The sequence below is a fragment of the Salarias fasciatus genome, chromosome 10, assembly GCF_902148845.1.
Source record: "Salarias fasciatus chromosome 10, fSalaFa1.1, whole genome shotgun sequence".
Classification (NCBI taxonomy): Eukaryota; Metazoa; Chordata; class Actinopteri; order Blenniiformes; family Blenniidae; genus Salarias; species Salarias fasciatus.
In genome coordinates, this window is record NC_043754.1 from 2214988 (window position 1) to 2241819 (window position 26832).

The following is a 26832-nucleotide window of genomic DNA, read 5'->3' on the forward strand; positions in this document are numbered from 1 at the left end:
TGCAAAGAAACAGACAGTCATTTTTTTAAAACTGCTCAGACTTGATTATTATTCCCTTTTCCCCCTCTCTATTCCCTCACTAATACCATTAGTCCACAGTTATATATAGTTATTTAGTTAAATACACATCACAGCTCTCTGGAAAGGACATAAAATCAATTGAACCCCCTCACTTTCACTGCAGAGTATACAATCTGGTATGTTTGATTTCTTAAATAACTTCTGCAGTTTGGAGAAAGAGCAGAATGTAATTGTTGCAGGAAACATGTAAAAGTCTCATTTTGACTGTCAGAATTCATCAGACACTTTCCACAACAGTTCTGAAGTCATTTTTCTCTTTGCTTTCTGGCGTCATGATTCCGGATGTGAAAGATTGATAAGGTTTAAGTCTTTAAAGTGTGAAATATGTTCTCTTTCATGTAATTCTGAGCAAACCGCTTCATCAGTATGCAGCTACTCCTCCCAAAATGAAAGCAATCCAACAGTGTCCCTGAAAATTTAAAGAATCCAGCATGAATATTTCAAAATAATGACTCAGATCTTTTATTTTTTTAGCTTTGGGAGCGAAGCCGTGTTGTGTCAATGGACTCATGTCATGTGTCAAATGTACACAAGTTTAAATGAAATGTGAAGGGAATTTCACCCAGAATGACGGAGCAGTGACGTGAAATACTGACGTTCACCATATTTCAGGGCATTATTCACATTCAGTACTCAAGCAGAAGAAGATGTTGGGGTTTAAAAGGGCTTTTGCAGAAGCTAAAGCATCAACTCAAGCTTTTAACTGTAAAAGTACTGAGTTAAAAACTACTGAAAGAAGGAAACTAAAGCCTGTTTTTAAAAAGTGTAAGGAGTAGAAGTGAAAAGTAGATTGAATTATTACTGCAGTAAAGTACTGGCACCTAAAAATTCAAGGAAAAAGTATTTTTGGTATTTCATGCCGCTCGGCTCAGACCGACAGAGAAATAATTACTTCATAATGTTTTAATGGATGAAGAAGGTGCAGAGCGCAGTCTTTGTCTTTGTAGTAAAATGCTTTATTAATGATGGACAATTTGTCTCCGGCAGTGGTTTAAAGACATCATTTACTCTCCTGATTCACATGATTATAGTTTCACCTTTCTCAAAAGATGAGAGAGAAATAGTTTGCTTTGTTGAAAGTCCCTCTATATATCAACTTATAAGTAATTCAGAGGGTTTTTAAATTTGGCTTTAAAAAAAACACACGTTTTTCATTTGATCTAATGTCTTATGGCAACACTTCTGTTTTTTCACTGCATTTATTTCATTTATTGAAGATTTGCTCTACTAATAATTAAGAAAAATGCTCCTCTATTTTCTTTTTATGATGCTTTGGTTATAAAAGCAAAAATGAGAGAATGAGGCAGTAAAAATGCTCCTGATGTCTCCACAAACACTCATCCTGGACGTTAAAATCAGACTATTGTTCCTGTTTATTGCATAACAGAACTCGGAGTGTGTTACTGGAGGGAGTGTGTGTTTGGAGTGTGTGTTTGGAGTGTGTTCACCTCAGCTGACGGTCCGCAGGCTGGAATCTGCCTCAGATTCGATCCGACAGGCCCGATCTGCCTTCATAATCACGGTGTCACTTCACTCACGGAAGGTAATGAGTTTGGAGCGCCGCAGTGAAAACACTGGCGGCCGCCCGTCCCGCCGTTGTCATTAACGCTGAGGCTCATGGGTAACAGATGTGGCCCCGCCGAATATGACAAAACAGAAATCAATCACCGGGACGCAGGAGGGGGGAGCACAGAGGTCCACTTCAGCCTGCTTTTCATGAGATCTCGACTTTTAGAGCGAGGAAAGGCGCACTGTGGTTTTATGAGAGTCATATCGCTGCTCTCTCAGCTCAGTGGCGCCGCAGCGACCGGGAAAATAGCAATTCCAAACGTGCACTCGCAGAAAATCACATCCAGGCGTCATGAAATGAATCAACACAGACACATCTAGGTACACACAGCAGAGCATCTGCACAATAAAAAGAACTCTCTCCGTCACAGTTTGGAAAACGATGGATTACCTCCACAACCCTCCATGATTACAGTTTAAAAAAGTATTTTTTTTCTCCTCTTTCTGTTAATCCGGGAGGCGAGTGAGGAGCAGGCGGCGCTGAGAGGTGGAAGCCTCGTCTCATTAACGCGCCGTTATGTCTGTCCATGTCTCCGAGTGTGACGGGCCTCTCTGGAAGGAGGCAGATTAACGCAGATCCTCTTCAGGAATATTAAACCGGCAGCAGAGCCGAGAGGAGCTGACCTCCGCCTCTCCGCCGCCGCCTGGACCGAAATGTCACTTTTCTTCAAGAATTGTTCTTTCAGTTCAGGTTTTTAATGAAAACAGTATGAAAACATTGAAAAAATTAAAAGTCTTGACAGCGTCTCATGTCCATTAAACATCCGGACAGTGGATCCATAAACTTCCTGAACAGTCAACGGCTTTTATTGGTCATATTGGATGTTTCTTTTTGTTCTTGTGGATTAAACAGCGTCTCTGTCAGATTTGCTCTGAAATCTGGTCTCAGCAACATGAGGCTGGTCCAGTCAGGGTCTGGATCCGGGTCAGAGGTCAGAGGTCAGCATGAAGAACAGACTCAGACCTGTCAGAACACTGCAGTTTTAATGGAAAACATCTTCTGAAAACTGAGTCCATCATTTCTCTGGAGGATGGAAATTATTTATTTAGTATTTTTGCAGTTTTGTTAGAAAAATGTTCTGACAGGAATTAAAAATGTAAACGCAACTTCTCCAGGACTTCCTAATGTCCTGTGAGACTGTTCAGAGTCCTGCAGCCACTTCTGAAAAATAAACACTTCAACAACAAAAAAGAATTAAAAAACGACTCAGATTTAACTTTCAGATCGGTGAAGCTTCTGCAGTTAAATGTTAACGGGGACATTTTCAGAGCTGAAATCAATCTGATCAGAGCGTTGAAAATTTAAAGAAACAACAGAAGTTTGTGTTTACTGTGCCCATTATAATGTATTTGACAGCTTTCACTCGGATCTATTCCTGTTTCTATCCATCAATAATGCTGATGTTAGATGGAAAACAGTTTCCTGTACAGGATCAATACTTCTTATTTGATTATTTTGATTTGATTCATTGTCAATAAGCCTGAAGATTCAATCAGACCTGAGCCCAGTGGTGAAGATCGGAGATGTTTCTCCTCCTGACAGGACTCACCTCTCTGACAGCCGCCGCTCTGAAAGGTTAGGCCGTCAGGTGTCTCCTGCTTCTGACCTTTCACCCCACAGTCAGGCTCTCCGGCCGGGTCGGAGCCTCGCCGCCTGCCGACCGACAGAACCACGGCGGCAGATGGCAGAGCCACTGTGGTCCCCGAGGAAGCCACTCATAAGCCATCACTGAGGAAAGATGAGGGAAACAATGACACAAAATCCATCAATCAGGCCATAAAACGACCAATTACACTGAACATCCGATCAGATGTGGAGTTGTTTGATCGGGCCCCTGTGGTGCAGTAAAGCAGAGCCATCAGGGGATTCCGCAAATCACATTTCCTCTGGTTTTTAATCCTTTTATGAGGTTATTTTGACACATAAATATACTCTCCCCGTCCGGCTGAGAACCCAGAAAAATTCACAACAGAGGGATTCTGTTCCATTTCTTCAGTCTGCAGCGGAGAATTCCCAGGAAGAATGAGCTCGACTGATTCAACGTGCATGAAAAGGATGAAGAAATAAAGAGAGACTGGTCTGAGAAAAGATCTGTCAGGACAAATGAAACAATACGACCAGATAATTCAGCGATTCGAGGTTCAGACTGCAAAGTCTGGTTCATCTCTGAATTCACATGAAGGACTCCTTTTATATCTTTGAGCTTTGTACGAATGATTTAATAGGATCCGAAACGGCAGAAATCCACCAAATGGTGACTCGGGGGAAAGAAAAGGAACACTGAGTGGAGAGTGGAGAGAAAAATCTCTTAGGATAGAAACTATTTCAACTGTTTTGGTTCTATTTGAAAAGATAAAGAAAAGTCCGAAAAGTAGAGGTGCGACGAGATCTCGCGAGATTAAATCATGACGAGATTTCTCGTTTGAGCAGTCAGAAGCCTGTAAACACACACCTAACAGAGCGGAGCGGACAGGAAAATTGCCAAAATGCGTTAATAATACAGGTTTTAAGTCCGTCTCCCAGCGTCCTTCAGAAGCTCCTGATGTTTATTGGTTTAATAAAGCTTCATCTTCTTGATTTGTGTTTGTTTACAGAGCGAAGCTGAGCTCCGTGTCTTCTTCTCCGGTTTATTTCTGGTAGAGTTCCAGAGTTGCACACTTGCAGCGCCTCTTATAGGCCTGGTGTGTGAACTACATCGTTTTAAGTCGTTCTCATGTCTCATGTCCCGTGGATGCAGACACACTAACCTAACCAAAAGACTGAAATGATTCCTATTCCAGGTAAATTTAGGCTCGAAGTTACTGTTATTCAATTTTTTTAAATTATTTTATTTATCAGATATGATACAGGAATGTTTCAAATGTTAATAAGATAATGTACAAGAAGCACTACTGTGTGGGGGAAAAATGTATCTGCTTTTATTTACATTTGAGCAAAAAGTGTCATGTCCAGAGTTATTCACACCCTTATAAAAGTCTTCATTAGCTGTTACAGCAGTCAAACTCTTCCTACAATTACTGAGCAGCTTTTTCCACGTCTCCACTGGTATTTTTGAGTATTCATTTTCTGCAATGAACTCCAATTGTTTTACTTTAAACATGTCCTACATTTAGTCCTCATAGCCTGTCCGATTTTAGGGTGTCCCCTCATTAGACCTGTGCCAAAAATTACACCTGTATTGTTTTGTGACTTTTAAATAAAAAAGGTCTGTTTTTCCCGTCATATATTTTGTCTTTTAGTTTTCTTAAAAGTAAAGTGAAAATCTAGTCTCGTCTCGTGATCGTGACACAAATATCGTGTCTCGTCTCATGTCGTCTCATGAGCCGAGTGTCCTAAACCTAACAGAGTGTGTGTCCCTTCTCCTGCTTTTGGGCGCACACACACTTACTTTGGTTGATCACTGGTTCCTGAACAATGGCAGGATAATGTCATGCAACCTCCATCACTTCCTGAAGGAAAAGACGGTAATTTAACAGTTGAATAAACAGCTTTTGATTCATTTATTCCATTTCCAGCCTCAGTTTGTCGGCTCAGATTGATCACTGTCTCCGACAGGGACACGTATTGATCCCTGCTTCTGACAGATGACATGTGGATCCTTTCATTGAAATACCTTCAGAGACTAGCTGCAGCTGCTCAACTGAATTAAACTGACAAATTTAAGTGACCTTTTTCACCAGTTCTAAATTATGGCCAAAGATATTTTTTAAATCATGATTAATCACAGTAATTTTCATAGTTAATCTTTAAAATTTGAAATGTTTATTTTTCAAAATGCTAAATAAGCACTTCCTTCATTAATTATTGCAGACAGTCACACAAGAAAAGGATATTTTATCTTGAAATAAGTGGTAAGTTGGTGAAATCATGTTATCTGTCCTGTTAGAACTCAACCTGCACAAGCTGAGGTTTTCCAAGATAAAAATTGCTCATTAGGTGGCACAAAAACAGTGTAAATGGTTGAAAATGTATAAAAAAGAGGTCATGTTTGTGTTGTTGTCTGAACATAAAAGCCCGTTTATTTTTGCCAAATAGAAAAGTGGTCAAGGTTTTCTCGTTTTATGGTGACACTTTTTTATATGATGAACTGTCAAACCTGCTGGAGATAGAAAACACAGCATCATGTTCTGAAGTTCGGTTGAATACTTGAATGCATGTCATGTTATGCTATCAGAAGATATTCCAGAGTTAAAACTTCAAGTTGATTTTTTGTTACATGATATTACAGTTTGTGTTTTTGTTTGACCTCATGGCTGACAGAAATTATTTAATTTGAAAATATGCTGCAACGACTTGCAATGTGAGAATATTCTATTAAAAAAAAGACACAATTTATACATTTTTCTCTAAATTTTGAATTTTTCCTCAGTATTCTGCTCTTTAAAAAATCCTCTCATATAGACTTTTATGTGAATTCTGATTTTTTTTTTCCTCAGTTTTTTATTTTTCTAAGTTCTGGATTGTGATTGTTCTTTGAAATTCGTACTTATTAGCAACGTTTACCTTTTTTCTTGGAATGCTGTACTTCCTTTTTCAAATTGGATTTTTTTTTATCTCTTTCAAATATGACTTCTTTTCTGCCAGAATTCTCCACTTTTCTATTTATTTATTTATTTATTTATTTATTTATTTATTTATTTATTTATTTGAGGGGATGGATTCTGACTTTTTGTATATCAGATTAAAGTCAGGGGAAGTTGGTTTTTTTAACTGCTTTGTCTTTTTGGTGTGTTTTGCATGTAAAATCCTCTTCTCAAATATCATGCAGAATTCCACATGTGCAGATTTCCAGACTTCCAGACGTGTCTGAGATTTCCGGACTCTTGGCGGGACCCTGAACGCCTCCCTCCCTCCCCCTCCCCTTAGCAACAGGAGCAACATGGCGGCGTCCAGCACCGCGGAGCTTTCTCCGGAGAGATCTGCGCCGTTGAAGACCCCCAAGACGGAGCTGCCGTCGCCGGAGTCGGAGGACCTGAGCGACAGCAACCAGTACCAGTCCAACCCCTCGACGCCGAACCGCTTCTCGCCGCTGAACGTGGGCTCCGGGGCCGCGGGCCGGACGGCGGCCTCGTCCTCCAACAGCTTCACGGCTTGCCGGGGGATGTCGTGGACTCCGTCCGAGACCAACGCGCTGATCGCGGTGTGGGGCAACGAGCGGCTGACGGAGGCCCGGATGCAGCAGCTGGAGGTGGCCGGCACCGTGTTCTCCGGGAAGGCCCCCGGGCCCGCCATGTACGAGCGGGTGTCCAGAGCCCTGTCGGAGCTGGGCTACGAGCGGACTCCGTCCCAGTGCCGGGAGAGGATGAAGGTAAGGCGGGGAGCCGGGAGAGGGGCGCCGGGGGGGACATGTCGTCCAGAGGGGGGTCAGACTCTGACTCATTGAACCGAACCGAACAGATTTTTCACACTGACACCTGCTGCTGGAGGAAGATGCCTCCGGCAGGTGAGTCTCCCAGGAAACACCCTGCTGCCTTCATCATCATCATCATCATCATCATCATCATCATAGACATTTGATCCTCGCCATCACTCCAGCAGTCCTCCTCTCAGCTGTCAAACATGTGGGTCGAGGGCCCGTAAAGGGTCCGGTCCAGCCTGTAAACAGGGCCAGCAGCTCCAGCTGTCCAGAGCCTCCCTGCTTCAGGTCACCTCAGTCTGATGTTGAGTCTGACAAATGAAGAGAAGAGCAGCTTTTTACAACCAGGCGAGCAGCCAGGTTAACATCTAAATAAGGTTTCTAATTTTAAATTTCAATTTATCATTGTTTATTGGGATAGAATTAGTTATTTTCAATCAAATTTTTGATTAAATATCATTAATTACTATAATATAAGTGATGAAAGATGAATATGTTTTTGGCCTGAAGTCTTAAAACACTAATAAATACAGTTTCCCGAAGAAAACAACTGGACTTCAGTGTAGAACAAAGTGGAACCGTTGAGTTTCAGACAGCTGGACTCTCTCCTCTTGAATTGGAGTATTTTCTGTTGTCTATGTACAGTAGAAGGTTCCTGATGCATTGTGGGTAATCTTTAAAGTGGACGTGAGACTAACGGGCGGTTGTCGGTGCAGACGCTGCGGCGCTGCTACAGCCGGGTGAAGGAGCACGGCATCGGGAAGAGGAAGAGCAGCTACACCATCGAGCAGCTGGAGAAGGTGTTCGGCCAGGGGGGCTGGGACTCCCAGAGCTGCGCCCCCGTCCTCATCAACAGCAGCGGCCTGTACCAGGACATGGAGTCGGACGGCAGCGCCCTGGAGGACTTCTCCCAGGAGGACTGGTGCAACCAGGTGCTGGACTCGGCCTTCCAGGAGGGGGACATGGACACCGGTGAGGCCCGAGTCCGGATGAACCGAACGGCCAGGCCGAACTCGGTCCTCGCTCACCTCTGTGCTTCTGTCTTTCTCGGCAGAAGAAGTCCAGCTGCCAAAAAACCGAGCTCTGCAGATCCAGGCAGAGCTGTCGGAACAAACCCAGTAAGTCTGACTTAAAGGAATATTCAAACCTCAGAGTGATGGTTCGATATTCCTGTGAATAACCTGCAGTTTAAAATCAACATCTGTCAGTGCAGTTCTACACAGTGCCACTAGAGGGCCTCACAGCCTGCAGAGACACAGAGCTTTCAACACAATCTCCAACAGAAATCAGTGAAAAATAGCTGAAACCATGAAAAACGTGGGAAAATTTCTTAGACTGGCTTAAAAATCCCGAAGTGTTCCATATTTCTAAAAGAAGAAAATGTATACAAAACTACATGACAAGAGATAACATGGTTGAAACAATTAAAATGTAAAATTATCCACAAAAAATGATTGAAAGAGGAATGAAGCAGTTAAAATCAGGCACCAAAGTTGGTCGAAATATAAGGAAATGGTCACTATCATGAACTGCTATTAAAAATTTAAAAATACATGTTAAGATACAGTTTTTGTTTGTGCATCAAAACTATTATGAAACTTCATGAGCTGCTTTCGCCTCATTTTGAAGGTTAAATGGGCTTTGCGGCTCCAGATCAACTTGATTTGTGCAGAAAGTCATAAAAAGGACTCTTTTGGTCATAAAGGTTGCAGAACCCTGAGTTTGACAATATTGATTAAGTTCAGACTTTTCCAAGTTGTGAAACACTACATGAGACGCTTTAGCTCAGACCATCTCCAGGATCCTCCCTGATTTCTACAGTTTGATTTCTGAGAGTTCAGGTTGCGTTTGAATCAGAGTTGCGGCTGATTTCAGGCTCTTTGATGACGTCGTGCAGCTCTAACTGAAAACGGTTTTCCCCGTGTGGCGCTGCAGAAAGAGGGACGTGATGCAGACGGTGATCCGCATCCTGGAGTCGGTGCAGCTGAACTGGGAGCACTTCCAGACCTGGACCGAGTTCTCCCGCCTGCACCTCTCCAACAAGCTGGCCATCTTCGGCGTGGGCTACAACACGCGCTGGCGCGAGGACGTGCGCTACCACCACGCCGAGATCAGCTCCCAGGTGCCGCTGGGCAAGCGGCTGCGCGAGTACTTCAACCCCGAGAAGCCGGAGGGCCGGGTGGTCATGACCAAGGTGCAGAAGATGAACTGGAAGAACGTCTACTACAAGTTCGTGGACATCACCATCAGCGAGGCGCGCTGCCTGGAGCTGCACCTGGAGGTGGACTGGGTCCCCGTCAGTCTGTCCCGGGTCAGCGGCTGCAGCAAGGGCTCCTCCCACTACCTCCTCCCCGGGGACATCCCCAAGGCCTACGGACTCTACGCCATCGGCTACGAGCCGCCGCCGGAGCCCGCCGCCGGCGCCACTGACGCCCCGCCCGCAGGTGAGTGCCACAGTTCGCCGGAGAACGGCGCTCCGAGCTGCCGCCACCGGACCGCCGAGAACGTCACGTACTGCTACCTGGGCGTCGCCGAGGACAGGACCATCCAGCAGTGCCTCTTCCAGCACTTTCAGGGCCCCGGGAGGCACCCGGCGCCCGGCGAGCCGGCGGCGGTGACGCGCTTCCTGCAGGAGAACTGCCGGCTGCCGGCGGCGGAGCGCGAGCCGCCGCAGCGCTGCTCCGTCTACATCAAACTGATCGAGGTGGAGCTGGACTTCCTGTCGGCCGGGTCGCTGGTGGAGTGCCTGGAGACCGCCGTGGGGTACTCCCTAAAGTACAACAACGCCGAGGAGTCCTAACCGCCACCCGGCGCCGGGCGGGTTCAGAGCCGCCAGCGGCTCACCCAACGTGTTCTGTGACCAGATCGGCTTTAACCCAGACTCAAGAACTAGAAAAATGTTCCTGTTGCTGTTCCCTGGGGGCGATTAACCCTCTCATCCTGGTACCCAGACAAAAGAAGAAGCTTTCATTCATTCATTTATTTCTATTCCTACCAGCATTTTGGAAAAGACTGAAGAAGAACATGATTCCAGCTGACTAAAGAATAATTTGTGAAGCTTATTTAGGTTAAAGAACTAATCTGTTTTCAGCTTAGAGTTTGGATTATGATGGAATCTGTTTTAAACAAATCTATTTATTTCTATTGTAATTGAAAATCAGCTGTTTCCAGGTTCTGGGTCAGATTTACGTTTCTACACTGGGTTTGGTTAACACACACACACACACACACACACACAGCTTTTGTCATCTGCCTTAAATAAGACAGCAGAACTTCTTGTTTTCTCCATTGTTCATGTTGTAACTACTAGAAGCCACCAGGGGGCAACAGCGAGTCAAACCTGTTACAGTGAAAGTGACAGAAGAAAGTGTTGATTCCAGAACGTTCTTTCTGGAGACCAGGGGTGGAGCGACCTGTGAAATGTGACCAAGCAGCTAAACGAGGAGTGTGATTTGGGAGTTTGCACAGTTTGACGTGGGCCGAGGCGGCGAGACGGCGAGGCGTCTCAGACGTGCCAAACCGGGATGAAAACCCACGCCGTGTTCAATGTGAAGAAATGTGACCTCTACCTGACCCGTTCCCCAGCCGCGGCGCCCGCTGCCGGTGGGGGGCGGGTCACCTGGGACTGTGGGGGCGGGGCTACTGCAGTCTGTCTACCTCAGTAGGATGTAGCAAAGCGGGCGGCGGGCGGAGCGGTCTGCTCTCAAACTGCCTTTTCTCTGCCGGGGGAGCGGGCCTGAGGGGGAGGGGTCTGCAGCTGCAGACCGCCGTGACCTGCTCACCCGGCGCTGAGCCGATGAGCAAGGCACTGAGCTCCCGCTCAGGTTGAGACTCCCCGGCAGCAATCAGACTGAATCCTGAGCTAATGTGCAATGTGCCCGGAGAGGAGGGTGTACAGGACGGCCACACGAATATCTACGGTATATATATTTAAGGATCTTAATGTTCTGGAGCATTCCGGCTTTTTGCAGACGTTGATTTGTTTTCGGGGTGAAAACAGAAGACGCTGATGTCTCCTCAGTTCTCGGTCGACAGCCTGTCCTGTGTGTGATTGTTTCCGGTCGCCGTCTTGTACGTTTACATGTGAAAACCAATAAACGGGGAGCTCGCTGTGCTCGGCTGCACAGCGACACTTCAGTGTGCGTTTGTGTGTGCGCGTAAGTGCACGTGTGTTGGAACTTCAACATATTCACAGAAAATACCCGAGCGGGAAAAAGAGCTTATTTATTTATTTATTATTTATTTATTTATTTGTTTATTTGTTGATCACTCTTTATTTTTATAATTTTGTTTACGTTTCAGTTTTTTCTGAAAATGTCATTTTTTGATCATTGAATGTTTCACATCAGAAACAGCCGCAGGTGAAGAATGTTTGCCTTTTTATTTGTATGTTTTTGTTCTTTTTTGTTTATCAAATATTTATTTCTGTTAAGTACAATTATTACCTTATTTTTTAAGGGATTATTTGTGTTTAATTCTGATAAATAGAGTATATAAATATATAAAGATATTAATGTAAAAAAGCAGTTTGACTCGGGTTTATTTTGCTTTTGAAATTTTTTTTTTTGATGATTTATTGAAACCTTTTGAGTTAGAATCATGTTTTTTTATTTTGGGAATTAAGAATAAAAATGCTTGAATAAGTCAAATCAAGTTTGTTTTTTATTTAATTTTCTTGATTTCTTTGAATTCTTTTGTTTTTTTTCTGCCATGCATGAATTTTTAATTGATTTTTTTTTTTTAGTTTGTAATTTTTAAATTCACTCCAGAAACAATAGAATGGTTTTATATCATATTAAATATTTTGAAAATTTTATCATTTTATATTCATTGTAGAAATCTTGTTTTTTTTTTTTGTTTGTTTTTTTCTTGGCGTTGGGGTTAAATGTTAATAGTTCATAGTTCATCCCATCCCGGGTTCTGGTTCTTTACTTTTCCTTTAACTCTCCATCATTCTGTTGAGTTCAGTGTTTTTTCTAAGTGGAGAACTTCATGTTTTCTTTCTCGTCTCTCTGAAGGTTCGTGTTTCGGCAGACCGATACGAACCTTCTGTTCCTTGGTTTTCTGTTTTCGCAGACACAGCGCTCTGCTGTTGGTCTAAATTCTGCTCCAGATGATTTGAATACAGTCGCTCTCTTTGTTTTAACTCCTGGAAAAGAAGATCAGGTGGAGCCACAACAAGCGTTGGAGTCAGTGTGGAAATATTCTGTAGTGTAAAGTAAATATTGATGGATTATTTCCTTAGGTTCGGTCACAGCATTGTCTGACAGAATATTACATTACCAAAAAATAATAATTCAAATGATATCATAAAGTCATGATTTTATGTGAACTCTGGACTAAACAGGAGAGAAAGAAAAAGTGTTTACTGTGAAAGTAAGTGAAAGATGCCTGAATGTGTGTACATGACGGTGGTGCAGGAGACTGTAGGGACACTGTTAAAAATACATCAACCCTCAATGCACATTACGGCAGAAAATACTGGGATGGAAATAATGTCTGGTCTTTCACAGAATGGGGATAAATGGGGTTTTTGAAGAGGGGTTTGTGAATTTTGGCCCCAGTGATGCTGTTTGACAGACTGAGGCCTGTGACTGTAACGGCAGGCTGTGGCCGGCAGGTGGAGGCAGAGAGCTGGTCCTGAATCTGCAGAAGGCCCGGTGAGGTGGTGAGGGAGGCTTCATGTGAGGCCAGCTGTGCTGGATTCTGCCAAATATCATTACCACCGCTGCTTTCTCCCTTCTCTTCACTCTGGGTGTGAAACATGTGGCGGAGGGTGAACAGAGATGCCGTCCGGCGTCGTGCAGCTGCGTGTTTGCTCTGGTTGGCCATCAGTGGAGTAAACACGGCTTCACCCGTGGCCCCTGCTGGAATCCACCCGCCTCATTTCTCTCAGTTAAACCCCTTTATCTCACGCTCTCTGTGAATCCAGAAGCCGCCCCGGTGGCCTCTGCCGCAGGCCGCCGGAGGAAAGCCGCCACGCGATGACGGCCGCCGGGCGGCGATCCCGGCAGGTTTACGTCCACATCCTGCACCTACACTTCTTAATCTGAGATTATCAGATCATAAAGGGATTCTGAGGCTGGGAGTCCTGAGTGAGGCGGCCTGTACCTGCCTGGTGGATCTGCAGCCTGTCTGTCTGAGTGTGCGTGTGTGTGTGTGTGTGTGTGCAGCCTGCAGGGAGTGTCACTCTCCATTCTCATGAATAGCTCTCCAAAACACTGCAGCTGCATATTCATGCCTTCATGCGATGTGTCAGAGCGGCTTCTCCCCGGACGCCCGCGGAGCGCTTTTCCATGAAAGACGAGGAAACGCAACACATTTACCGAAAGAAAAACACCAAGATCACTGAGAAATGACTTCTTCTCCTGTTTCTTCTCAGTTTGAATGCAGAAAGAGACGAAACATGGAAAATCAAACTTTACAAAACAACCATAATGTGACACGAAATGTCCACAAGAAGACCAGAAAAGCAGTGAAGAGACAGAAAATAGTCTTAGATAAATAAATAACCTGCAGAAAATCAAATATAAATGTAAAAAAACATGCAATGGCCACAAGGACACTTAAAATATCAGCAGTCCTCCCTCTGCATGTGGAAAATGTAACAATAACCTTGTGTGTGCAGAAAAGCAGCAAAAACATTGTTGCTTTATGAGGCTGTTTTCCAAGGCGTCTTTTTGACATGAGGACTTCATCTGGATCCACACCGAACGACATACTCATGGATCCTATGTATCTGTCAAGATCCGTGCAGTTTTCAATGATAAATTAACGAAGTTAAAATGGTAAAAACCTTGAAATGTTTGCAAGAAAGTGAAAATGAATTCAGCGCTCCGCTAACTGTGGTGAAATTCAGCTGGAACAAAGTGACGCAGGTGAAAACAGAACCTTCTTGATGGACGCAATCGCCTTAACTTTCTCTGATATCAATACGTTTGTCTGGAAAAATGAATTTTAACCAAAATAACTTAAACAAAAATGTCTAAATGAAAACTCAGCGGCAGTCAGAGGAGATCGAAAAAGAAAAGCATGCAGTGAAAATCATCAGATACACGGAAAATTCTGAAACTTTCAGACAAAACAGACTGTGGATCACACGGCTAGGTCCAGGTCTAGGTCTAGGTCAAGGTCTAGGTCCAGGTCTAGGTCCAGGCCTTGGTCTAGGCCTTGGTCTAGGCCCAGGTCCAGGTTTTTATTTTGGTAAGAAGACAGGAAATATCAGATGAGCTGCATCTGGGTGTTAGCATAATAGCGACAACCGGCTTTGCTAACTTTATCGAGATGGGAAATGGATCTAAATGACTCCAGAAGACGTGACTCTGGGATTTCCCAGAATGCACCAGTTGTCCAGGAGTCCAGAAAAGGCCGGGCCTTCCAGGAGAGTCTTCTCAGCCTGTGGAGGAGCTGCGAGGAGCCCGCTGGACGACACCGCCCCGAGCTTCAGTTAAAACAAACTGCAGCGTGAATGCTTCATCCAGGACCTGATCCGGTTTCACCGCTGAAACATTCGACCCCCAAAGGAGGAGCCGGCATTTCCCTCAATGAAGAAGACGTTGGACTCATTAAAGGAAGACCAGACTGAGACCAGACTGAGACCAGTTCCTGTCAAATACCAAGAAGTCCAAGACCAGTCTGAGACCACAACAAAACGTTTTAGTCCAGACTGCAGTATTACTGCCCTGCATGACAGGACCAGGACCAGGACCAGGACCAGGACCAGGACCACAACAGGGTCAGGACAGGACCAGGACCAGGACCAGGACCAGGACCACAACAGGGTCAGGACAGGGTCAGGACAGGGTCAGAACAGGACTAGGACTAGGACCAGGACCAGGACTAGGACAGTAATGGGACCAGGACAGGACCAGGACCAGGACAGGGACGGGAGAGGGACCAAGATCAGGACAAGGACAGGTACAGAACAGTCTCTCTCACCCCCCCTCCTCAGTCCCCTCCCTTCCTCTCCCCCTCTCTTCCTTCCCCTCTCTCTCTCTCTCTCTCTCTCCCTCTCTCTCTCCCTCTCTCTCTCCCTCTCTCTCTCCCTCTCTTCCCCCCTCTCTCTCTCTCTCCCTCCCTCTCTCTCTCTCTCTCTCTCTCTCTCTCTCTCGCTCGCCCCCCTCTCTCTCTCTCTCTCTCCCCCCCCTCTCTCTCTCTCTCTCTCTCTCAGGAAAGCTCCGCTCTCATCAGTTTCTCTCTGAGTCTCAGCCGGAGCGGATCGCGGAGAGGATCCGGTCTAACCTGCAGCGGTCTGAGGTCTGAGGAGGTCTGCGGGTCTGACGCGGTCTGGTTCGGTCCCCTGTCCGGGTCTGTCCTCGTGAAGCGTCCAGCCGCGGGTCGGAGCGTCGGGGATAAGTGGCTCACCTGCGGCGTCCTCACCTGCTCGGAGGAGGACCGAGGACCGACCACAGCCCGGGACGATCCGGGACGAACCGGGACCGGAGAGCCGCCGACAGGACGTCAGAGCGGCCGGCATGGAGCTCCACAGTCCCAGGACGGGGATCCGGCTCTGCTGCGCCCTGCTGTGGGGGCTGACAGGTCAGTGCCTCAACAGGTCCGGGACCGGCGGCTGGTGGAACCCGGGAGAACCCGGGAGAACCCGGGAGAACCCTAGAACCGTGACCAGAACCCGGGCAGAACCTGTTTCCCGGTGTGTTCCTACAGAGGAAGGAACCATGAGACAGATAACTGAAGAAAAGACTGAGAAAAGGCACAAAATTTATCTCTGAAAATGTTGATAATCAAACCTCAGGAAACTGTTTTCTCCATGTTGTTTTCAAAATATATTTTAAAAAAACAGCTAAAACTGTTTTGGTTCGAAACTGTGTTAAAAAATCAGATTCTTCTGGATTATTATTCATTATTTGGGATTATTATTGATGGTTACTGAACATTAGGAGTTATTTAGGAGGAGTTAATTAGTGAATATTACAGTTATTACTGATTGTTAGTGATTATTTGGGATTGTAGTGATTATTATTGCTAATCAGGGGTCAAACTGACCAATATCAAGATCCAACTACTGCAGGTTTAGTAAATATATCAGTTTTATATATTAATACATATCAGTTTATTCATCATTTATCTTCATTTTTGAAGAGTTTAAGACTCCAGACAGATGTTATGCAGGTCTGCAGACCCCTTCCACCCCCTTCCACCCCCATAGACCCCCTGCTGACCCCTGCAGACTCCGGTGAATCCGGTTCTGACGGGACCCTGCTGGGTGACGGTGGAGGTTCTGCGCGTGAGCCGCAGGCTGAGGCCCAAACACCTGTTTGGTTTTCCACTGGATTTCCAGAACCCGTGTTACACATGATTATGTCTTCCAGGGAGGAATAATCCCTTTATGGCTGCCGGGAGCGTCGCTCTCTCTAGCAACGCATTAAACTCCTACTTTCTCTGATGGCTCTACTGTACAGCCAGCCTACTTTCTGCCGGAAAACTGGGCCACGCCGGAGCGGCAAACGTTTTAAGGAATGAGAAGTTTTAAATGATTAATTCAGGTGAAAAAACAAACAAATATAAAGTGAGAGGCGCTGATGAAGAGAAGGCTGTTGTCGCTCAGGTTGTGGGAAAATGTGATTTGTTTAAAAGCTGCGTTTTCTTCTGGGGGCTTTGACCTCCGACACCGGCTGGAGGTCACGGAAATGTGATTTATTCACCTCAAACAGCAGCGAGGGTTCGGCTGGGTCTGCTCATGAATGCTGGATGATCTTTATCATTAACCTTCCTCTCAGCTGAGACCAGAGAGGACGATTCTGCCAAGTTATTTTAATTTCAGGCTCTTCTCTAAAATCTTCAGCTTGTGTTCGCTGAGTTCAAACAGAATGAGTGAGTGAAAAGGCGCAGCAGTCCATGGTGCTGCTGCCATTTTCAGCTCTATTCAGACAAAACGTGTAAATACCAGTCTAAGAGTGAAAACATGACCGGCTGAATGTCTGGGAAACCAAACAAATCAACAAACCTCAAAGGAAAAATAGAGGTTTTATTTACCTGTCGGTTTGGTTGGTGAAGACAAATTCAACGAAAAAACAAACCCTACAAAATGTGGCAAAAAGTTTTGGTAAATATAACTTTTTTTTCATTTCTGTTTTTAAATATAAGTTTTTGGGATGTGTTATTTTTATTTTAAATTTTAAATTTTGTTACTCCAGGAAATAAATCAGTGCTTTGCTCAGTGTTTTGTGGGCTAAGCTAACGAAACGTGTTTATTTCCAGCTGATCTTTGACCTGGTTGGTTTTATGGAGTTAGTTCTCTTGTAACACTCCTCCACAGCTCTTCAGTTTAATCCTTCACTCAAACACCAGTGGAGGTGGAGGTTCAGTGCCTGGCTCAAGGGCATATAGACAGATAGGGAGTTGAACCTGAGACCTTCCGCCTGTGAAGCAAACCGCTCGACCAGATGATCCAGCTCCACCCTGTACAGCATGTCAATGTGTTTTCCCACACTTCCCTGTTGCTCCTGAACGCACCGCAGCCTCCTGGCAGCACTGCCGTGGCGCTCGAGGCCACTGGAGCGTCGTTGGACAGAAACCCGCGTGCCTTTGAGCTGCAGTCGCTCGCCGAGGGGCCGATAGTTCCGGCAGAAAGACTTCTGACTTTCATCTGGTTCTCCAGACGTGGAAACGAGCGGCAGCTCCACGTTTTCCACCCCGAGGCCCGAGGTCGCTCGTGGAGCCGAGTGTTTTCCAGGGCTGTTGCCAAAACAATCTCCCGGGGGGGGGGTCGGTTCACCTGCCGTAGCCGTGATCGCCGGTCGGTCACACCGGCCGATCCGGGCGCCCGTCCTTGACCCCCCCTGGCGTTTGACTCGCCGTCAGTCGAGGCCCCGCAGGTGTGTCCTGAAAACAGGCGGCGGTGGAGACGCAGGGAGGAAGCGTTCATGAATAGCGGCCGGCAGAAACAGGAAGTCCGTCAGGAGTCCCTGATGCCGGAGCAGGATGTGAGCGGAGGCCCTCTCACAAACACCCGGCGCTCCACAAGAGCCGCTCAGTCTGATCAATTCCCTTCGTTAAGAGCTCTAAACTGCAGAAAGTCGACCGATCACTGGGACTCGTTGCCGTTCAGTCCGCCCCGGCTCTCCGTCAAACATGTTTCTGTGGATTTTTCGAGGTTACGGTGATTTTTTCACACCTCTGTGGTCGTCCCACCGCCGCCGCCGCCTTCCTACTTTAAACAGAATAATTACTGAGGCCTTTGTGCAGCATGAACCCATTAAAGAAGTCGTTCTCGGGTCAGCTAATTTGATTGCACCACCTTGAGGTCAACGAGCGGCTCTAATGAATGATTCTGCCCTCCTGGGGTTCGCTCCGAGGTGACGGAGAGGATTTCCATTCAGGGGGAAGTTAACATCTTCCTGGTCTTATTTCACTCCTGCTCATCAAAACTCTTGATTGTGGTTCATTGATCTGATTTCTGAGGTTTAAACTCCTTCATACTCGATTCTGGTTTGTTTTATCTGTTACTTGATGTTTATTCTATACTGCAGATTGTTTTTGAGTGAATCCATGTTAGTCTGTGTATTTGGATTCCACGGTGTGTCTGGCATGTGCAGCAGCAGCAGTGTTGGCGTTAGAGCTCTGGCTCTCAGTGTGAGCAGAGAAGAAGAAGATGCTGGTGTAAATACAGGTCTGGACGGTGATTCGTCCTTCAGCTCCTGTTTACCAAACACTTTCAGGGAAGCGCAGGTGACGTCCGTATTGACTGCTTGTTGATGACGCTGCATGTCTGAAATATGGTTTTTTCTTCTTTTTTAAGAAGTGTCAGGTGAGCACATGAGCAGAACAGTAAGAACGGAGGATTCACTGTGCTGTTAACGTATTAAAGGTCTTTAAACTGTGTTTACACATCTAACGGCACAAAGCTCCACCAGAAAATCCAGCAGAACAAACCGGGCTGAGGTCTGAGGCCTGCTTCCCCCTCAGAGCTCGCCATGTTTTCCTGGACGATCCTTCAGCGGTTTGATTCATTGTTTCGACACTTTGTTCGCTCCCCGTGGAATCCGGACCGTCCCCCTATTTTTAGCCGCAGTAAAATGCGGCGTGCGGCGTGGAAAGAGCTCCGGTTCCCGCCGCCCGTGGCCTCGGCTCGGTGTTCTCACACGAGCAGCTTCCCTTATCAAACAGCAGTTGTTGTTGGCGGCGGCGGCGGCGGCCATGTCCGAGCCGCCCGGCCGGCCCCGCCTCTCTGCCTGTCCGCCGAGCCGGCGCTGGCGGATTCCGAACGCGCCATCTGGCCGCGGAACATCTTCATTTGTTTTCCAGGTGGGTCCCACGACGGACTTTACTTATTTAACAAGGTCAATCCGTGCCGGCTTCAAACGGCCCCGCCGGGAGCTGCTCCGCCGCCGCCGCTCCTCTCCGCCGCTCCTCTCCGCCGGCTGCCACTGATTCAGAGACGTGAGACAGAATTATTTTTAGGACTGTTTTAACACGGGGGCCACTTATGGCGCCGACCCCCCCTCTTCACCCCGCCGGGATAATACGTTCAGGAGCTCAGCGTTTGACAGTCGTGAGCTTTATTCCGGCTTCTCTAATGCTTCCGTGACGAAGCGTCATCCAGAAATACGCCCGGCGTCCCGAAGCAGCTGATTCCACCTGCGACCGCGGCGCCGCCGCTAATTGCCTGTTTCTCAGAATAATGCCGAACTGATGTGCCGCAAAGCCCCTTTCCACTCTGAGCCGGGATTACGTCCGTGCCCGGGCCGCGCCCCGCTCACGTACCGGTCCCCAACAACTGCCGCCGTTTGGAACTGCAGGTGGCGGGGGATTGAGGGATTTACCGGCGCGCGGCGTCCGGGACGTACAGCGGTGGCCTCCGCTCGCGTGGCGGCCGGCGAGGCAGGTGGCCGTCCAATCGCCGCCCGTTGTAATCCGGCGTGTTTACACCTGCCGGGAGTCTGGGCGAGGCTGGAGGATTAGCTCGGGTTCAATCTCAACGCCGACGGGTGGAGAAGAGCCGCTCGCCGTGCGAGGAAGGACGCCGTGCGGAGAGACGTCCGCAGAACTCACCTCAAAACTCACAACAGGCTTCCTCACACCTTCTGTTCCTCGGAAAACATTTACATGTGGTTGTTTGTGTCTCGTCATTGATGATGTTTCACGTCTCATAAAGCTAACGACGCAAGTCTTAGCAGCTGGAGGCTCGATTTGAGTCTCTATTGTTGTTTTGTTGTTGGTTTAAGTCTTTATTGTTGGTTTGTGTCTTTTTGTTGTTGGTTTTGGTGTTGTTATTGTTGATTTGAATATCTTTGTTGTTGGTTTGAGTCTTCTGATTGTTGAGTTAAGTTTTTTTATTGTTGCTTTGAGAGTTTTTATTGTTGGTTTGAGTATTTTTCAGGTTGTTTTGATTCTCTTTGTTATTGTTTTGAGTTTCTGTGTTGTTGTTTTGAAACCCTTCATTGTTGTTGGTTTTTTAAAATCTTTTATGACTTTCTTTCTAGTTTTCACCTTCTTTAAACTTTAAACTTTATCCTCTTATTTCTTTTTAAAATGCCTTTTCACCCATAGTGTGTATCGGGTCTTTTTGCTTCCTCTCTCACATCTTCTTTATTTCCTCGCCGTAGTTCGTGGTCATTCTGGATGGTTTAGTCGCCGTTTTGATCGTTTTGTTCCCAGTAATAAAAGCAACCAGTCAGACAGATCCGCTGACTTTTAATCTCAATTTGATGCTAAAAATAGAGTAATCAAGCTCGGGGTCATGTAAACACCTTAATCTAATTATCTTCTCTTAATTAAAGTTCACAGGATTAATGCAGTGATTAAAGAATGTGGAGCAGTGCAGCCTGAGCCGGATCGTTCTTCTTTTTTTTTTCTGTTTTTTTTAAGACTGACCTCTCAAGTTGAGGCTGACCATCGGCGGCTTGATGAGCTGCAGCTCCTGCCCCACATTCAGCCAGACGCCACTATTTTTAAGAGGAGAAACCTTCATATTTTTAGCTCAACTCGGGTTGAATTGTGGGAAAGTGACAGAGCGCAGCGCAGCCGTGTGTCGGAGACATTTGTTCTCATATCGGGAGGAAGCATGTGGAGGCGAACGGGGGCTCGGACCCGAGCCGTGGGGCGGGGTGGGGTCGGGCGGGGTCGGGCGGGTTCGGGAGGGGCGGGGCCAGGAGGGGCAGGGCGGGGCACGCCGCGCCTCTCCTCGGTTCTCGGTGACGTCTCATCTCCACCCGAGGGCCCGGGGGTAAAGGCGGCCTCCTCTCAGGGGTCATGAGAAAAGCAGGAGGCGACTTTCCCAACGCCGGTCCGGGCCGGGAGACTCTTAAAGGCGCAGGCGCGCACGCTTCTGCACTCCGCCGTCCTCCGTCTGTCCCTGCTCTCTGCTCACGCCGCTGATGCTGTTTCCCCTCATGAGTGATTGATGCCTGGAGAGCCGCCTGCGCTCCGATACCAATCTCCTGCCAACAGTAAAACACATTTCTGCGTATTGTTTTGTTTTTTATGGGCTCCATACACAGAGTTATTCCCAGCTTTACACAGTTTCACGCCCTGCGTATAAATAAGTGTGAGTCGTCTGCGGTATTTCTGGTGATGGGATGGTTTCCCTCATAATAATGGCGTGCGCCGCTGGTTCGCTCGCACAATGCAGACTGCAGCGTCAGCTCGTCTTGATTCGGGGTTGTCGGCGGGTCTACTGTAACCAGGCCCTGACGGCTCACTGTTTAATGACTATTTACAGCTCAGGGAGCCGCTGGAGGCTTATCGGAGGCTCTTCAGGCCAGAGCGGCTGCTTTCCGAGGTATCCCCCCCTCTCCCCCCCACCGACGCCCAGCCTCACAGGACGGGCGTGAAAAAGCTCTTCTGTCCGCCCCGACGCGGTTCACGCCACGCTCCGTCTACTGCGTCGCGTCGCCGCCTCCTCTCAGGGGCTCGTAGATTCACCAGAACGCAGCCGAGCATCAGGCAGCGCTAAGATGTGTTCAGTCTGACGGAAGGCTGTCACGGCGGCAGCGGCTACGCGAGAACATGATGTGAAAGAGCGACCAGGCCTTGTTTCCAAAAGCATCTTCTTGCACTGAAGAAAAATACAACAAAGCATCTCTGCAAATACAAAATCAGAGAAAGATAAGGACGAATTCAGCAGATTGGCGCTGGGCGCTTTTCCACTTCCTGTTTCCTCTAAAGTTTTAGTTTTCTGGAAATAAGTCCATCATGACAATCTGTCTAGTTTCTCAAGCGCCCAAAAGTTCAAACTCTGAGAAAAGAAGTGAAAAATTAAAAATGTATTCATCTTTCAGACAAACAAAGAGAGAAAACGCTCAGTTCACTCACATTTACCAAGTATTGGAATTCAAGAAAGTAGACTATCTCGGAATATTTTCAAAATAAAAGATGAAATCAAACTTTTCCTATTGTTTCAAGCAGAGATGATAATTTTCAGATTTTAAATCTTAAGTACTCTTGAGGGCAGAAATAACAACTGCCAATGATGTTCACAATTTTTTAAATGAGTGCACATTCCACCTGATGTTCAGCCTTCTCCGTTTGCTACTCAGACGTGTGTTCTATGTTCTTCTGTTGCTGCGCGGTCGGAATAAGAGGCTGCAGCGGACAGCTGCTGGCCACCGCTGGCCAGATGTTGCAGGCAGAAGTCAACAAGCACAGCAAGCTCATGACCTGCCCTTCACCAAGACCGGGAGAAGGAGGGGGCGCTGATCAAGACGCTGAACGGGACAGACGGGAATTGAGGGCACGAGCTTAGACCAGATCGGCCGCGTTAAATGATTCCTCCTTGGAGGTGCTTGTAGGTGGGGGTGGGGGAGGGGGCGGGGGCATTTACCACATAATCTGGGTTTTCTCCCTCAAATAATCCCACTCCGCCATTCATTTCTCAGCTCCGCTCCTGTTGTTCGCAGTCGCCAGCAGCTGTCTGCTGCGTCTTCCAGGTGTGAGAGAGAAAAGGTGAATATGGGGAAAAGAAAGCTTTAAATGCATCAGAATCGGTGAAGCCAGAGGTTTTATGACTCACCTTTCTGAGTGAAGAACTTCGCTGTTAAAACTTTCCCACAGTATCGGAAGATAAACGAAGTGACACAAACAAACCTTTTGGACGCTGCCAGAGTGGATTTCTACACAAATGGGTGAGATATAATAAAGCTGTCTCCAATCATCTCCCACACAGACACACACACACACATAAAAACACACACATTTGAAAGCAAAGCAGCTTTGCAGCGGCGGGCTCAGATGAACAAAACAAGGCAGAGGTGAAAAAACGCGATGGCATTTGACCGGCTTAATTTTAGCAGATACAGTCCATTAAGCTGTGTTGTGAAAGTGATGCTGAGGATCAGCGTGGGACATCGCTATTGAAGGCAGGCAGCGGCGGCGGCGGCGGCTCTGTTTGATCCGTCGCCTCATAATGTAACTCATAAATATGTGAGCTGCTCCCGATGTGAGTGGGATCCTGTCTTTATTTCCGCTGACGGCGGCGGAGGGACTTCCTGCTGCCTGTTTGTTCGGAAACAGAGCGTCCGTCACGTCTTCATACTGCCGGCTGTCGCAGTCCAACACGCTACCCCGGTTTGTGTCATGGAGCATGATGCTGATGGCGCCCATTCATCTCCACACGACCAGGAAATCCATCATTTTAGACTTCTGGCACATTTCAACCAAACATCAATTCAAATGAAAAATGACGGCAATAACAAGTTTATTTCTGGAGGTAAATTAATCAATACATGCATGTTTATCAGAGTCAAACTGATTTAATTGAATCTGTCCTTAAATCCGTGTAATGACAGCGAGATGCTGATGGCGCTGAGAGCCTCCTGATGGAACTGCTCACCTTTGACCTCTGTATGGACTAGCCACATCTGTAATTCTGTAATTTCAGGGGCCATTTGAAATGTCATGCATTTAAAAACATCATAATTATTTAACAGTGAGTAACAGAAGAAAACAGAGTACTGTGTAGTCTCAATGAGTAAGCGCTACAAAAATGTTTTATTTCTGGTGAAATCATGCTCATCGATGCAGTTATTACAGTATAAAATGAGTTTTTAAAAGCAGCTTCAATAACTGATTGATCGATTGGCCGGCAGGGAAGTAGTGACGCCGTCAGTTTTTCTAAAAAGGTTTGTGTGAGCGGAAATGGAACAAAGAGACGTTTCAGTCATGTGGAGGCGTTGAATCAGAATCTGCTTGTCATCAATTTCTTGTAAAATCAGGGAAAATAATCCTTCGTCCTCCAAACGGGATCAAATTAATGGAATGGGTACCGTTCACATTTCAACTGATACGGTACCGATTCCCAGGTACCGGGAATCAGTACCGGTACTCAACTCTACCAGTTTTTGGTACACAGTAAATTTTCCAGTGTTAAATTAACTCTGAAAGTGTTAAAGAGTGGATTCATATATACCCTTTTGTGGTGTTAAAAATCAACACTGGCCACTGTTAGTTTTCTCATGCTGACACTCTGTGGAGTTCTATCAACACTCCTCTCTGTTCACCAGTGTTCATATTTACAAAAGTGTTTATTTGAGTCCAGTCTTTAACACTTTCAGAGTTAATTCAACACTGGAAAATTTACTGTGTACATTTGAGTGTTTATGTGGTAACAAATGTTAATTTGTTGCTGGCTGCAGACGACCAGTTCCTAATGGACTAGTGTGCTAACCGATGCTAGCGTGCTAACGGTGCTGAATGCAGGAGTTGTAGCTGTAGATCAGAGGCTGGTCACTCCTCAGCCGTGAAAAAAACTTGATCTAAACCAGGAGCTTCCAGATTAGGAGTTCCTCACCACACTGAGCGTAATCTGCATCTTATTTTGAAAATTGGACACATACTTTGCTGACATGCTAGCTACTGACGTCATTCTGCTCTTGTGCTGCAGTGCTGCATTCAGGTGTGGCACGGAAAATTTCCCTCACAGTCACAAGGATGCGTTCAGGAACCAAAACATGGTACCGGTCCGATTTTACGTGAATCGGTACTCAGTCGTACTGATGGAATCCAGTCGGTACCTTTAAAGGTTGTATAGAAGATCTTTATTACTAACAAAAATGAATTAAAGCTAAAAAATGGCGTTACTAAGCTGCAGCAAGAAAAAATAAAATAAAAATTAATCAACTCTGGAGGTTGTAAAATCAATATTACTTTAGCCAATCAATAACGAGGTAGCCTCGTTATCTATTGGTTTTCTAACGTGTCAATCAACCTCTCTACATTTTTAGCGTAACTGTCATGCTCCTACGCACTTTACGTACCCCCCCTCCTGTTGTCGGCACAACACTCCCCCATGCGCTCCACCCCACTCCCCCCATGCTAAGCTCTGCTGCCGCAATCAACACCTTTTCACATGTAGACTTGAGACAATTTTTCTTAATCATAGCTACAACGTGCTGCCATTTGGCGAAAATGTATGTTTAATCTTAAAACAAGACTTGTATGAAAAAGTCCGGAGAGTGAGAGGAGGAGGAGCGGGGGGGGGGGGGGGGGGGGGGGGTTTGTTCACGTCTGCCGGCTGCAGCGCACACAGACCCGCTGTGAGCTCCGAGCGTGAGTCTGCTCCAGTCCTGCAGCTCCAAACAAACCTCCCCGTCCTCCTCTGATCCACCCGAGAGCAGGGACGGGTCAGGGACAGGATTTGGCGCAAGTACAGGATTTTACTCATATTCGCTGAGTTTTGTGTTGTTCAAAAGGACACGTTGGTAGCTATGTGTTAGTGCTATGATGCTAAGTTGCTACTTGCTACTTGCTACTTTCTGCGTAAGGAGGAGGCGGTCCTCCGGAGAGAGCAGGGGAGGAGGGGGTGTAGGTCACGCATGTGCAGCATTTCAAAAAGGACTAACTGTCACTGGATTTCTCCCTCCGTGGAAAATCCTCTATACAACCTTTAATATTACCGAATTTGGTACCCATACCTACGTTGACATCACTTCCTGTTTTATTCTCTGTCAAATGGTACATTATTATCATCTCAATGGTCGCCATATTTGTTGTTATCAAAACACGTTGCCATAGAAACGGAGAGCGTTGCCCCTGTGTGGAGGTCAGATTGAATACCCATGCAGTGTAAAGGATGTGTGGAAGTATGGGGCGGTTCTGAGAACATCATCTGAGATGCTCAGCTTCATTTTGAAGCCCTGCGGATTCAGTGAACAGCGACCATGTCTGATCTCACCTTTGAATCCTGGATGTGTGATGTGTTCCCGAACACCCACGGTCTCTCTCTCTCTCTCTCGCTGACACCTGTGCGAAGACCAAAGTTCCCCTGACATTATCAGCAGCAGCATAATTACAGCGGCTCTGCCGAAGACCGTTGTCGTAATTGTGGAAGAGGTGACAGTGGCAGCAGGCAGCTATGTGGAAAAAGTCATTACAGCCACACTATTACACCCAGGCCTTGGGGGTATTAGAGCTGTGTCGGTGTTCTCAGCGAGGCAGAACGAGCACGGAGGCGCCGCCGGAACGATGTTAGGAGGCACAAGTCAGGTTTATGCTTCTTGTCACCTTCAGACACAACTCGGGGAAAGAAATCCCCTCCGGCTTCGCTCAATGACAAACAATCAGTCACTGGCCGTGACGCTCGTTGCTCTTCTGGAGCCGAGCGTGACGGAGCGCCCAAACCGCTGTTTTAGGGGGGAGTTTGACTTTCTGTCAGGGATTTTCTTCGTTCGCCTGAGTTCCTTTGTCTTCGCCCAGGAGGATAGCTGCGGACCTGTTAAAGCTCACATGCAGAGTGAGGGACTCACTTTAGAGTCGTCTGTTTTTCACTGGAGAACAAAGAGCTCCAGCGTTTCCTCAGAAACGAGATGAATCCTTCGGAAAGTGTGTCTGCAGTTGCACGTCCACCGTATCTCTTCTCAGGCGCTCACCT

At 46.7% G+C, this 26832-nt stretch overlaps 2 protein-coding genes across 2 annotated transcripts in view; both read left to right on the forward strand.

Moving 5' to 3' along the window:
• The first annotated feature begins 6513 nt into the window (after positions 1-6513).
• Positions 6514-11540, forward strand: msantd2 (Myb/SANT DNA binding domain containing 2). The gene is made up of 4 exons (XM_030101825.1): positions 6514-6959; positions 7724-7979; positions 8062-8125; positions 8943-11540. The coding sequence occupies exons 1-4, from the start codon at positions 6531-6533 to the stop codon at positions 9805-9807; spliced, it is 1614 nt and encodes a 537-aa protein (XP_029957685.1). The 5' UTR covers positions 6514-6530; the 3' UTR covers positions 9808-11540.
• Positions 11541-15208: 3668 nt separating this feature from the next.
• esama (endothelial cell adhesion molecule a) overlaps positions 15209-26832 on the forward strand; it is a 49980-nt gene continuing 38356 nt past the window's right edge. Inside the window, exon 1 of the mRNA XM_030100752.1 lies at positions 15209-15545. Within this exon, the coding sequence (XP_029956612.1) occupies positions 15482-15545 (64 nt within the window). The 5' untranslated portion in view covers positions 15209-15481. The remainder of the gene's footprint in view (positions 15546-26832) is intronic.

Excerpts from the sequence above, each read along its gene's own strand:
- msantd2 (XM_030101825.1), top strand. The coding sequence starts at position 6,531 with ATGGCGGCGTCCAGCACCGCGGAGCTTTCTCCGGAGAGATCTGCGCCG. Across the intron at positions 6,960-7,723 it reads AGTGCCGGGAGAGGATGAAG|ACGCTGCGGCGCTGCTACAG; the intron begins GTAAGGCGGGGA and ends TTGTCGGTGCAG. Across the intron at positions 8,126-8,942 it reads GAGCTGTCGGAACAAACCCA|AAAGAGGGACGTGATGCAGA; the intron begins GTAAGTCTGACT and ends GTGGCGCTGCAG.